This window comes from Ornithorhynchus anatinus, chromosome 19 (assembly GCF_004115215.2).
Source record: "Ornithorhynchus anatinus isolate Pmale09 chromosome 19, mOrnAna1.pri.v4, whole genome shotgun sequence".
NCBI classification, from domain to species: Eukaryota; Metazoa; Chordata; class Mammalia; order Monotremata; family Ornithorhynchidae; genus Ornithorhynchus; species Ornithorhynchus anatinus.
In genome coordinates, this window is record NC_041746.1 from 25602601 (window position 1) to 25616889 (window position 14289).

A 14289-nucleotide genomic window follows, 5' to 3' on the forward strand; every position below is an offset into this window, starting at 1 on the left:
GTCATTGCCTTAGAGGCTCAATTATTCCCAAGGGTGTACTTAATATAAAATGCGACCCAGACTGATAAACGACCACCACCAAAGTGCGTGCAACCAAAAAAAGGATGCGACGGAAAACGTTAAGGCAGGAGAGGGAAGGGCCGTGTTTATCCAAGGGAGGCTCACGAGGGAAGTTTGGGGTGTAATTTTCTTTCAAATTCTTACTTGCCCCCATCCTGATTCCTTGCAGCCCCCGGGCCATCGACAAAGCAATGGCAGAGGTTTGTTTCGGGGTCAGTTTGATTCTGCAGCCCCCAGATCCATGTAGAATCCTCTAAAGGCCCGGACGCTCCAGTCACAGTTCACTAGTGAGAAGCAAATAAAAAAGAAACACTTGAGTGTTGTTTTTGGTATTTTATTGATCCACTCTCCTTAGTCAGGGCTTAATACATTTGCAGAGGTAAAGGTGATTAATTAGCGCTATCACAAAACAGGACCTGCAAATTTCCATTTGTGGGACTTCAGCTGCCCAACGTTTCACTTTGACAACTCTAAAACTGGACTAAAAATTGGACTCAAAACATCCCCGCCCACCCCATTTTTCTTTCTCTTCCCCCCAAAGCCAACTTGGGGTTGTCTTCCATTTTCCAAGAAATAATTTATGGTACATTCAATCTTAAAGTAAAGCTTCCCCTCCAGCACAGCACTGAGAGGAAAAAAAATTCCCTAATAATACAACTCAGCAGATAAATAACGCAAGTGACTAATCATTGATGTCAAACCTGAGCTTGAGAGTCTCTCTCTTTTGAAACTTCCTTTTCATTGGTTCGATTGCTAGCTATTGGAAAAAAAGCACAACCATATAACATTAGTACCTGTCCCCTGAGTTACTCGCCCTTCTTGGTCAGTGGAGACTTGCAGTGTCCAGTGCTCAATCTGTGGGGATTTCTGATAAGAAGTCAAGATGCAAATGACCCTGGAAATATGGCTACATTAAACACCTCACGCAATATATTTTTTTCCTCCTAACTTCAGAGGAAGACAAGCTTAGTGCAAGTGTAGGAAAATCTTCAATAGTAAAAGAATGTTAAGGTGTAAGGCTGCACAAGGCATTGTAAACGGCATTGGTTCATTTCAGAAACATCTGAGAATAACTGCATACAAGAAGTCAGTGTAATCCAGCCCCGGGAGTGATATTGTAGTTCCTAGTTAGAGTACGAAGGTCATATCTGTCAGGATATACTTCCTTAATTGCTTCTTATAAGCAAGGTTCTCCAAGCACATCTTAGCTTGGTGGTTTTTTGCAAATAAGTGCTTAATGAAAATGCTAACAAAATCGTTCTAATTTCAATTAGATCAAGTGCTTAATATAGTGCCTAGAATTCAGAAGGCACTCACTGACTGATTTTGAAGGATCACCATTAGGCTTTTTCGCTTGTTGGTTTTTTTTTTTTTTTTTTTTAGAGCATCGAGTCCCAAGTGCTAAATACTGAGATTTCCAATAGTAGATACAATATATTTTAGAGAACTCAGGGTGAGGAAAGTCTGAAACAATGGAAAAAAAAAAAAAACAAAGCCCAATAACTACTAGACATCCAAAGTGATTTTTATCTTCACCTAGATTGGAATTCAAACAGCCTAAAATCACTTCAGGGAAAAAAAACTACCAGGTGGCTAACCTAAATCATAACACGTTTTCCAAATCATGAAAAGAGACAGCAGTCGGGCAAAGGGAGAAGTCTGCACTAGGTCATTAAGGGCACTGTTGGTTTTCGTGCTTTGAGGAATTTGCTTTTCTAGTCAAACTTTCCGGCCTGGATTCTTGCGGCCTCTTCAGGCCAGGAGTAGGAGTCAGCTAAAAACTCATCGTAGTCGGTGCTGTAAATTTGAGCACGGATAAATTCCTCCTTGTTGGGTGGCTCCGGGTGGACGGAGGCCAGGTTTTTCTGGTAAGCTTCTTCTACGATCTGGAAATCAAGAGCAAGCCTGGGTTAACGGTGCAACGTTACTAGATTTGAGAAGCAGCATGGCTCAGTGGAAAGAGCACGGGCTTTGGAGTCAGGGCTCATGAGTTCGAATCCCAGCTCTGCCACTTGTCGGCTGTGTGACTGTGGGCAAGTCACTTAACTTCTCTGTGCCTCAGTTCCCTCATCTGTAAAATGGGGATTAAGACTGTGAGCCCCACGTGGGACAGCCTGATTCCCCTATGTCTACCCCAGCGCTTAGAACAGTGCTCGGCACATAGTAAGCGCTTAACAAATACCAACATTAGATTTTAAGAGCGCTTACCAAATGCATCAGAAAAAAACAACACCCAAAATAACAATCACTTTAACTCTCCCCAGATGGGACAGGGATGGTGTATGACCTGATTCTCTTTTCTCCACCCCAGCGCTTAGCACAGAGTCTGGCACAGAGTCTTAACAGAGTCTGTTAAGTGAGTGCTTAACAGCTACTCTGCGCTATTCATCTGAATGGCTTTACCTTCACTGCAATTTTTAGGGAAACGTCTTGAATGGTGTGGAGTGGAGGATACAGTCGGCCCTCTTCCAAGTGTTGGTCCGACACCTCCCGGGATATGACCTGAGGGAAAGCGTGTGGAAATATTTACGTCGACGATACGATATGACATCGTTCCGAAGTACGTGTGTAAACAGTTCGTTTTCAAATCACCTTTCACATCCTATTCACCTTGGATAGGTGAAGAGATATCTGTCTTTCTAATGCTAAACAGAGAACAGCCGCTGAAATTGGCTTTAATCAAACCAGTCCAAATACTTCAGCATTGAAGAGAAGGGAGGTGTCCGTTCTCAACGCCGGCCACAAAGTTGCTTTTTTTCCTCAAAGCGAGAGGGCAACCTACCTCTGCGGTGGTGAGAAAGACTTCATCACTGATGTGCTTCAGTCCACAGGCAATGACACCCAACGCGACTCCCGGGAACACGTAGGAATTGTTCCCTTGACCGGGATAGAGAGTCCGTCCATCCGGAAGAGTGACCGGATCGAAAGGGCTGCCGCTTGCAAAGATGCCTCGTCCCTGAAAGACACACAGGAGAGAGTCCCGATTTCAAAGGGGATGGTCAGCCCGCTTTCAAGCCGGCTACCGGTGTGAACGTTTTGCGCAGTTTCGGTACACGGTATCTCGGGCGGAGAAGGGTTCTTTGCCTCAGCTTGCTTCCTCACCCTCCCGTCGGGTCTTACCTATCAGGGGCAAACGTGGCCCCGTGGACAGAGCAAGGGTCTGGAAGTCTGGAGATCTAAAGCCCGGTCCCAGCTCTGCCTCTGGCCTACTGTGTGACCTTGGTCGAGGCCCTTAACCTCTCTGTGCCTCAGTCTCCTCCTATTCTGTACAATGAGGGCCTTCCCTCAGATTGGGAAACAGTGCGGCTAATGAAAAGAGCCTGGGCCTGGGGGTCAGGGGACTTGGGTACGAATGCTGGCTCTGATGCCTGCTGTGTGGCGCAAGTCAGGCAACTTCTCCGTGCCTCAGTTTCCTCAACTGTAAAATGGGGATTCAATCCCCGTTCTCCCACCTCTCTAGACTGTGAGCCCCACGTGGGACGGGCTCTGTGTCGAGCCTGATTAATTGGTACCTTCCTCAGCCCTCAGAACAGAGCTTGATAAATAGTAAGTGCTTTACAAATACCATAATCATCGAAGTCATCTTTTTAAACTGTGTGCCCGATGTGGGCCTGTGTCTGATCTATCTCAAATCTACCCCAATGCACAGCACAGGGCTTGCCACCTAAAAAGCATTTAGTAAATGCCATTTTTATTATTATATATGAGAAACACCTTGCAGATTTTGGACATCCCCGGGGAGCAGACTGATAGGATGTTTGGAAAGGATCAGTTTCTCAGGTGAGAGGAAGCCCTGTAGTCTCCCAGGGTGGTCTCTGGGGATCATTTTAGTCAGTTTCCCCGGGGGACTGCGAACAACCCCATCATCCCGTGGGTCTCCCCATTCACTAGGACACAAGCTTGACGAAGGGGAGTCAGAGCAAAGGCCGGAAGGTCCAACGGCGAGGCTCCAGATGTCCGCTTTGGGATTTGCTTTGTGTTTTTACCCACTGGCCCTCTGCCACAGTCAGGAGGAAGGAGGACACATTTTTCTCATTTTCAAAATCCACCGATGCTGCTTTCCGGGTGCTCAAGTCTGAGATGCCCCCTCCCCAGTTTTATTTGTTTCCCCTCAGGGCCTCGTGGGGTAGAGACTGCAAGGTGCCTGTCTGGGGAGAAGGGAATCAATTGGTTGATCAATGGCATCGAATTGTACTTTCCAAGCTTTTAGTACAGTGCTCTGCACACAGTAAGCGCTCAATGAATATGACTGAATGAATGAATTTATTGAGCTCTGAGTGTGCAAAGTACTGCACTAAATGCTTGAGAGAGGACATTACACTAAGGTTGGGAGACATGACGCTGCCTTCAAACAACTTACAACCTAAAAAAAAAGTCTCCTTTATCCCCTCCTAGAGTCTCCTGGAAACTGCCCAACTCACAGATCTCTTTCAGGTCCCAAAGCCACGTAAGGAACTGGGGCGCAGGTAAAGAGGTAAAGGTACCCCCAAAAGAGTTTAGGGCGCTGATAGCGGGAGGAGGAGGACTCGGCAGAGCCCTTGGTTTTACCTCTGTGAACAGGTAACACTCCTCGGCAGAGCACTCGGCTTTGCTGGTTGGATTGCTCAGAGCAAAGATGATGGGACGCTCGTTGAAGGAAGCCACGTCTCGGAGAATCTGCTCCGTAAAGGCACCACCGATTGCCGCGACTCCTGATCGGGGTTCGGGGGAGGTGGACAGAGAGACAGTCGCGGGAGACGTCGTTACGGAGGTCGACCGAGAGCCCGGCGGTACATTTCCGACACCAACCTGACTCGGTTTTGAACTTGGCAGGTACAAAGTGGCGTCCTAAGTGTGTCTGGGCAGACCGACGCGGGTTTAAAAATGCAATGCTTGGACCCCACCAGTGCTATCTGGGCTACAAGGCAGTGGAAGGCATTCTGTTAACAGCTGTCCTAGTGAGGAACGTATTAATGGTGGGCGGAAGTGACCGTGACATCTGCATTTATTGAGAGCAGCAGGCCAGAGCACCCCGACAGGAGGATGCCCCCATCTCGCTTGGCTGCCGTTAACTCGCCCTTCGGCAGTTTCGTTGGAGCATTTCAATCAGCCAGGCTAATGACCCTGCAAAATGTAACTGGTCTCTTAAGTGACAACCAACACCCCAGATCATCATTAGCATTCAGGCATTCCGGCCACAGAGGGAGATCTCACTCTGGTGGAAACCAAGACAATTAGGAAAAAAAAATAACAAACAAACAAAAAAGGGTTAGCGGAATGGTCTTGGACAAGAAGGGCAGTCTTGGAAGAAAAGTATGTTAATGGTCATGGTTTTCATGCAGGCTCGCTTTGCAGAGATGAAACGGGTGCACAGCTTGATTAGTGACCGGGACATAAAACTCACCAACTCCATTAGCTAATGCTGCATCCACTGGAAATGTAACCTTTCAAAGAAGGTAGGGATGGTCACATGGGTTGTGAAGCTCAAATGAGATCTTACTGCAGCGTTATTGAAACATTCCAGTTAGTAAATAAATTTAAAAAAAACACCACCACTGCTCCAGTTTCTTCTACTATATCACCATGACCATAATATCCCCAAATGCCATTTTTGCCCATTAAATTTGATGGCATGTTACCACTTTGCAATGAATAGCCCTTGGATACTGAGTAATCTGCAGGAACCTAGCACTGCCTCAGTACAAAGGATTTGGCCCCTCCACCCACAGAGTTTTCAGTCAGATCCAGGAAATCTAATCCAGCCTGGGAGACAGAGGACCTGAGTTCTAATCCCAGCTCTGCTACTAGTCTGCTGTATGATCTTGGGCAAATCCTTTAACTCCTTTGTGACTTTTATCTCCTCTGTATAATGGAGATTAAGTCTGTGAGTTGTATGTGGGACAGGAACTGTGCCCAACCTGATTATCTTGTATCTACCCCAGCGCTTAGTACAGTGCCAGGCACAAACGATAACAAATATCATTAAAAATGAAAAAAAGACAAGATAGACAGAAAAAAAGACAAGATAGACAGTCTAAACCCACGTTGAGGTGCCCCACTATGACACATCCCACTACAGCGCAGGTTCAGGATGGAGCCAGTCTACCCGACATCCAAATTCCATCCGGGGAATTCCCAATGCTGCCAGAGCCCGAGGAACAAAGACCACACTATAACGGGACCCCACTGACCACTTGAATTCAAGAAATGAAATCTAGGAACAAAGTCCAGCTGGGAACAAAGGCTGAGAGATGGGGCAGATGGGTAGTGGACCTGAAACTGAGGGCCCCGAGCAAGCTAATGAGGCCACAGTGATGGAGGTGGAGGGAAGCTGAGGAAGCCAGGGGAACCCCAGAAGTTGAGCTGGGATAACTGGGGCTGGGGGGGGGCGTCGGAGCGGGGGAGATTCAGTACCCTGGGTTATGAGTGTGAATCTAAGACAGAGGCTGATGGGGAGCTATCGGAGATTTCTAAGTGAGGAGATTAGGTAGGATTGGAGGAGCAGATGCAGAGGATGAGTTAGGGCAGTAAACCACCACCCCCTTGCCCAGAGGTCACCCTTTCCCCAGAAAATCCACCCCAGGCCACAGGGTGAATTAGTGACTGTCCACGGTCTGTGTTGCTTGGGGAGGATGATGTGGTTTCTCCCAGTGGTTCGTCACTCTGCCGGCCTCCTTTGCCACTCCCTCCACCCCCTCATCTGCTCCCGGGCTCCTGAACAAATCCACAGAGTCCGGCTTTCTTTAACCACCCCCACCCACCCAACCCCAGCTTCACCGTCATTGCGTCTGACTTTGTGGATCAGGAATTCCATGGAAACACTGCATCACGGAAGCCATGCCTCATCTACGGAATACCAGGTGGCGTCAAGCCCCAGCGCTACCACCCTGCCCGGCTCCAAAGCGGTTGGCGTCCGAGAGGCAGGAAGAACGATGTCGCGGCTTCTATTTTTAGCCTGAATTAAGCTGGTCAGACTGCTCAATCAATCATTAGTATTCACTGAGCACCTAATGCGCTGCAGAGCATTGCAAAAAGCATGTGGGAGAGTACAAATACAGTCAGTAGACAGGATCCCTGCCCTCAAGGAGTTTATAGTCTAGCCGGGAGTACGAACACTATGATAATTTACAAGTAGGAAGAAGGAGGAAAATGGGCTATGTAAAATGCTACTATTTCAACGATAGGTTATGGTAGCATTTTACATGAGTGCTTCAGAAAGTTATGAGAACCCACGTGCCCTGGTGACAGAAAAATGCCGAAGTGGCAGTGGGAGGGGATGTAATCTGAGGAGACTGGAAATTAATTGAATTTCTCCTCTAACGCCAACCTACTCCTAGTGCCAACAGGAGAAGCAGCGTGGCTCAGTGGAAAGAGCCCGGGCTTGGGAGTCAGAGGTCATGAGTTCGAATCCCGACTCTGCCACTTGTCAGCTGTGTGATTGTGGGCAAGTCACTTCACTTCTCTGCGCCTCAGTGACCTCATCTGTAAAATGGGGATTAACTGTGAGCCTCACGTGGGACAACCTGATTCTCCTGTATCTACCCCAGCGCTTAGAACAGTGCTCGGCACATAGTAAGCGCTTAACAAATACCAACATTCTTATTATTATTATTATTATTATTAACATACTCTCTGTTCCTCGATCTCATCTCACCACCGACCCCTCGCTCGTGTCCTCCCTCAGGTCTGGAACTCCCTTCATATCTGACTGTCCACCCTTCACCCCACCTTCAAAGTCCTCCTGAAATCACATCTCTTTCAAAAGGCTTTCCCTGTCTAGGCCCTCATTCCTCTATCTGTCCTCCCCCTCCACTGCCTCTGCTCTTGATGGTTTAACTCTTAAGCACTTTGCTACACTTTGATACTCATCCCAGCCCCGCAGCACTTTTGTACATTTTTGTACACTCTGTTTCCCTTTTCTGCAATTTATTTTATTGTCTGATTCCCCCTGTGGATTGTAAGCTCCTTGTGGGCAGGGACTGCGTCTACCCACTCTACTATATTGTATTTTCCAAAGCGCTTAGTCGAGAGCTCTGCTCACAGTACATGCTCAATAAATACAGCTGATTGACTGACAAGTGTGGGAGGCCTGATGACTTCACAGATCTACCTTTAAAGTCAATGAGAATTCATTAAAGCAAGAAGTCACTCTTAGGGCAGCAGGAGACTTCCAGTCAATCAACTAATCAATCAATGGTATTTACTGAGCATTTACTGTGGGCCTTCTACTGTACTAGAATGTGTACTAGGGATTTCTTTAGTAACTTGCTTAATAAAAACAAGTAAAACCAGAAATCTGTCTTATCCTATGGAAGACGCAAACGGATGTCTAGGTGTGAGGGTTCAACCTGAATAGCGACTTCATTCTCAGCTCCTGTAGTGGAAGACGGGCCGTGCAAAACAAACCATGAAAGTACACGTGCCACCCATGAGCAACAGAAGTCGTGACAGGGAGAAAATGGTACCTATGAGGGCCGTCGGCCTTAGGGACTGGACGATATCTTCCAGATTCTTCATTTCTTCATGTTCGTGAGCAAATTCCTCTTTCTCCGGGGTTAACGAAGAACGCCCCTAAACAAACGGATGAGAGGAAACACACTTTCAACACGCTCACAGACTCCCAGCCTAAGGAACGGTATGGCCTAGCGGCGAGAGCACGGGCTTTGGAGTCAGAGGACATGGGTTCTAATCCTGGTCCCACCCCTTGTGTGCTGTGTGACCTTGGGCAAATCGCTTAACTTCTCTGTGCCTCCATTAACTCATCTGAAAAATGGAGATTAAGGCTGTGAGCCCCATGTGGGACAGGGACTGGGTCCAACCTAATTACCTTGTATCTACCCCAGCGCTTAGAACAGTGCTTGGCACATTGTAAGTACTTGATGAGTACCATAATTATCAATTATTACAATTGTCATCATGCGGACAAATGTCAAAGTGAAGTGATAGTGGAAAGAAGCAAGCCTCTTCATGGCAACTTAGGTTTGCCACCTGCCTGGTACGGACCTAGCCGAGCTGAAAATGGGGAGGGACATTCTTCGCCACAACAAAAACTCTCGGCTAGATGACGAGCTTCTTGCAGAGGAGGCTCGGGGAAGGTGCCCACGATCGCCGATGGCTTTGCTTGGGCTCCCCGGGCACAGACGTGGGCACTCAGCTGCGATGACGGCTCATCCTCCTGGATGCTGAGAACTGGAGGGAAGGGAATGCAAATCTCACACAAGGTTTGGGGTTCCTTGAGAAGCCCTCGAGATGGACCGTAAGACCGATAACAAAGAAGCTTTCCACGTGCCGACCACTGTACTAAGCACAGGAATAGATACAAGGTCATCGGGCCCCAGATGGGGCTCGCGATCTAAGTGGGAGGAGAACAGGTACTGCAACTCCATTCTGCAGATGAGGGAGCTGAGGCACAGAGGAGTTAAGTGACTCGCCCAAGATCACACAGCAGACGTGTGGTGAAGCCAGTATTGGAATCCAGGTGCTCCGATTCCCAGGCCTGTGCTCTTTCCATGGTTCTGCCCCTCCGTGGGATCTAAACCACCTCACAGTTAAAACACAAATATTCAGCGTTCATCAGGAAGGGGGAAAATTCCAAAAGACGACGACACTGCCACCACATAATTCCATGACACACCTACCCTAAACCTTGGTGACTGTTATCTTGCAAAAACCCAGTAGATGGCACCACAGTCTACTAATATATTTTAACTTTTGTTTTAATTCTATCATGTTCTTCAATACTCTCCAAATGACAAGAATTTTCTAGCATGAGGAGATATTTTAGGTTCGGATTCTGCCAGGAAGCCATTTAATATTACATTATTCAATTAAACCCATCTTTGGGGGGCATTTATATCTACCGTCGCTCATGGTTACGAACATTTACCGGATCAAATCTCTCCGATGAAGGGCTTGGGAGACAGAGGACCTGGATTCTAGTCCTGGCTCTGCCACTTGACTGCTTTGGGACCTTAGGCAAGTCACCTCGCTTCCAAGTGCCTCAATCTTTAAAATGGATGAGCCCCATATGGGACACGCACTTTATTTAACCTGATTATCCAGCTTACCCCAGCAATTAGGGCTGTGTCTGGCACACAGTAAGCACTTCAGTTCCATTAAAAAGAAAATGAGACCATCCTGGCCCGATGAGTCGAAAACTGAAAATTCTCTGCATCCGGGGCACAATCTGGTCCATTTTCCTATTGTTTGAATAAATCATTTAATTTTCTGATATGAAATGGCAGGTAAATATCATTTGAGACAATACTGACAAAAGGTCAAAAATACGGCTGTGAAGCAGCCGTTAGAATTTCAATTAGGAAACTGATGAGTCTTTTAATCTCTCTTTTGATCATTTCCCAGGGTATCTCATTTTAACTCATGGGTGCCAACTTGGGGAACTGATCTGGAACCCTAGAAATAAAACCAGAAAACGGGTGCCAAGCCACCGCCACCAGAAACCGACCGACAGACTCCTTTCGGTGACTCAGAGACACGTGCAGCCTATGACAGAAAGGATATGGAATCACTAAATCATGGCAACGATCTTGGCAGAAAACAGAGAACCTAGCCTCAGCACCTCTCCCAAGAGCCCCTATTCTGGAAGAAAATATGTGGTTGATTTTGCCTCCTATGGTTAGAAAGTGAAAAATTGAAGTGAGGCTTGGGAAAACAACGAGCCTGCAAACCCAGTGTCGAGGCAGCCCAGCCAAAAGAATGAAATAAAAGAATTTAGTGGCCGACAGTGAGAACTTGTCAAAAACTGGTCCTGCTCTCTCTGCCTTAGAAGACAACCCACTCTCATACTGACCGACAGCATGACAATGAAAGGAAATCCAGAGGTTTCTGGCCCTGGGGTTTCATATAAATGAGTATGAGCATCAGCACAAAATGGAAACCACTCCTTAACCGGATTACAAAACCAAGCAGGAGCCCACACAAACAAACGAAAGCGAACCCAGGGCCTAAAAAAGCCCCCAGAAGCCCCACTGCCAGCAGCTGTCCAAACAGGACTCCGACTGGAGGAACCAACACCGAGGGTGGAGAACAGTGAAATTTCTTGCAAAAATGTAAGTTGTAGAGGTAAAGGATTCATGTGGCAGAATGACTCTTCAAAATGAACCAGTGTGCCCATGTAAAAGTATCCAGGACAGAAAACCCCTCCCTGTCTTCCTCAAAAAAGAAGAAAACTGTATTTTCCCAAGAACCGCGGACTGGGTAAATCACAAAAAGGCCCTTGCCATCACTGGAACTTAAAGCCTTTGGAAATGCAAAAACCAGGCCAGAACCCAAATCTCTTAAAAATATGTTCATCATTGAGAGAATGATCCTCAAATGTTTGATTCCTGGTGACATTTGAAAAAAGGAGGGGGACTAGTGAGAGAGCCAAGCATTACTTCTGGGACCAGTGTGCAATAAAAGCCCTCTCGAGCTAATAACTGGAGAGCAGGGAGAGAAAATCCAACCCCTGAAATCTTCCCCATTTTCCCCATGGAGTCTTAACTGCCCAATTCCAACTGGAGGCTTACTAGGATGGGCCTGTCTCTACAGTTGGGCCAGGTAGCAATTACCTTCAATCCTAGTGGTGTGCATTTTGACATCTGCCCATTTTTATTTTCGCCTGGTTTCATTTGGAAACAATTTTGTTTCATTACGACCTCTTCAGTGGGGTGGGGAACTGCCTCCAGAGGAAAGCTAAGCCTGTCACTGTCCACCTTCCTCCAATTTTTGTGAGGCCAATTGAATATAATGTACTGTATATGCCTATCCTGTTGGTTGGGGTGTTTCTTCACGCAGTGGACTTCAGGTGAAAGATCAATGGATGTCTGAGAGATGCCCACAGCAAACAGATCATCCTGGTGAGCGACGATTAGTGGGAGAGCACATATCCTTGAATTAAAGTTTTGTGAAGAACGGTCCTAGAAAGCAAGTTTTGCAGATAACGGGATGCCAAAATGCCGACTCGAAAACAGAGACGGATCTTGTACGTGGCAAACAAATCGGCAAAGCTAGGAACCTTCTTTATGGGCAAACCATTTGGAAAGGGGTGTCAGCCACACACTTTGGTATTTTTAGCCCTATGCATGAATGGGTAGGGTCTTACCATCAGTCAAGTCACTTCTGAAAGCAAATGATAGACATAGAGATATTCTACTGCCCACCTATCCATCCCTCTCGTCATCATCACCACCAATGGTAATTATTGAAAACTTAATATGTGCAGAGCACTGTACTAAGTTCTCAGGAGAGTACAAGAGTTGGTAGACACATTCCCTGCCCACAGCAAGCTCACACTCTAGAAGGGGAGACAGACATGAACGCAACTAAAAGCAACTGGGTTCAAGAGAGGGCAGGCAGAACGTGAGGTCTTAACTCTGAGGTAAGGGATCATAATCCCCACTTTGAGCAAAAACCAGACAAAAGCTGACCCTCCTGGCCTCATCTGCCACCTCAGTAAAGGAGGGTGGGCATGTGCTATGGTATCAGTCATCACGCTGCAGGTCTTGATGTTAAAGGAAAATAAACTGAACATCCCTTGCTATGTTCAGACCCTCCCCTCTGCTCCACCAAAGTTTCATCGAGAGGTCCAGTTATAACGAGGTAGTAAGCTGAGTGAAAGGAGAAACAGGGCACAAGATGTAGTTTCAAGGCAGATGGGGTTCAGACAGGGCAGGTGTAAGGTGGTTGTCCAGGACAGATGGGAATCCAAGATATCTGAGAAAAGGGAAGTTCACTTGAAGTATAGCATGGGATATAGTCCATTGGAGTAGCTTATTGTAAGTCAAACTACTTTTGCTACTGGCTTAGAAGTTAGAGAGCCTGAGTCCAAATCCCACCTGCCTGCTTTGGGATCTGGGAAAGTCGCTTAACTTCTCTGATTCTCAGTTTCTTCATTTGCAAAATGGGGAATGTTCTCCCGCTTTCTTAGACTGAAAGTCCCGTAAGGGACAGGGACTGTGTCTGAACTGATTATCTTGCATCCATCCTAGTGCTTAGTTACAAAGGTTGCCACGTAGTATTTAAAAACTACGAGAATTATTATTATTGGTTCTTATGTCAGTTGATTTCGAATATTTTGGACACTTCTCCATGTAAATGTGATGTGCCTGGGTTTGGATGAAATGAGCATTTTGCTCAGGACTTAATACCATTATCATTATTATTGTTATGAGTTCAATTTCCACCACCTAATATCATTATGGCAGGTAGCCAAAGGTGAATCCTCAACAGCTTTCTTCAGGATTGTGATTTGGGCTCATATTCACTGAGAACAGAACTGGATGTTATACTCAGAAGACTCATTTCTTCTTTCAAACTGGGATTTTTATTTTCTTAATGAGTTAGACTTTTACCTACCAACAGGTTACTAGGAAGCAGCATGGACTGATGGAAAGAGCATGGGCCTGAGAGTCAGAGGACCTGAGTTCTAATCCTATCTCTGCCAACGGCTTGCTGTGAGATCTTGAACAAGTCACTTAACTTCTCTGTGCCTCCATTTCCTCAACTGTAAAATGGGGATTAAATACCTGTTATCCCTATTACTTAGACTGTGAGTCCCATGTGGGACAGGGACTGTGTCTGACCTAATTACCTTTTACCTACCCCAGCATTTAGAACAGTATTTGACAACTAGTAAGTGCTTAACAGATTCCATTAAAAAATTAAAAAAAAATACATTCTCCACTTTGGTGCCATCATACTCTCCACTTTCCCTCTCTTTATAGCAGGGTCCATAGAGTCACTAGCTCATCTCTGATGACTACATGTCTTTTTAATATGTGCAAGAAGCAGAGGCCGCCTTCTCTTGCAATGGGCAAGTCACTTAACTTCTCGGTACCTCAGTTACCTCAACTGTAAAATGGGGATTAAGACTGTGAGCCCCACGTGGGACAACCTGATTACCCTGTATCTACCCCAGGGCTTAGAACAGTGCTTGCCACATAGTAAGCGCTTAACAAAGTCATCATTATCATTATTATTATTATTATTATGTTCAAGGAAGCTACCATTCTTCCCTGGAGCAGAGCTGCACTCGGCAGGAAGGGCACCCAGCTATGACTTATTCTCTACTTGATCAGAGAGTTAAACCTGGGGGCATCTTGGAGCCTGCGTAAACCTTCTCCAGAGCCATAATGAAGACAAGGCACTAGAATCGTGGCAAGCCAGGGCCAGAGACTTGCAAAACAAGGCTTACAGGGGAATTCAGCAGAAGAGGGAGAAAGTGATGGTTAAAGGGAAGAGAGGTAGACA

At 46.5% G+C, this 14289-nt stretch overlaps 1 protein-coding gene across 1 annotated transcript in view; it reads right to left on the reverse strand.

The window, feature by feature from the left end:
• Window positions 1-378: 378 nt before the first annotated feature.
• ME1 (malic enzyme 1) overlaps window positions 379-14289 on the reverse strand; it is a 154265-nt gene continuing 140354 nt past the window's right edge. Inside the window, exons 10-14 of the mRNA XM_029047350.2 lie at window positions 8505-8610; window positions 4609-4751; window positions 2843-3016; window positions 2464-2562; window positions 379-1946 (exon numbers count right to left, since the gene is read on the reverse strand). Of these exons, the coding sequence (XP_028903183.1) occupies window positions 1776-1946; window positions 2464-2562; window positions 2843-3016; window positions 4609-4751; window positions 8505-8610 (693 nt within the window). The 3' untranslated portion in view covers window positions 379-1775. The remainder of the gene's footprint in view (window positions 1947-2463; window positions 2563-2842; window positions 3017-4608; window positions 4752-8504; window positions 8611-14289) is intronic.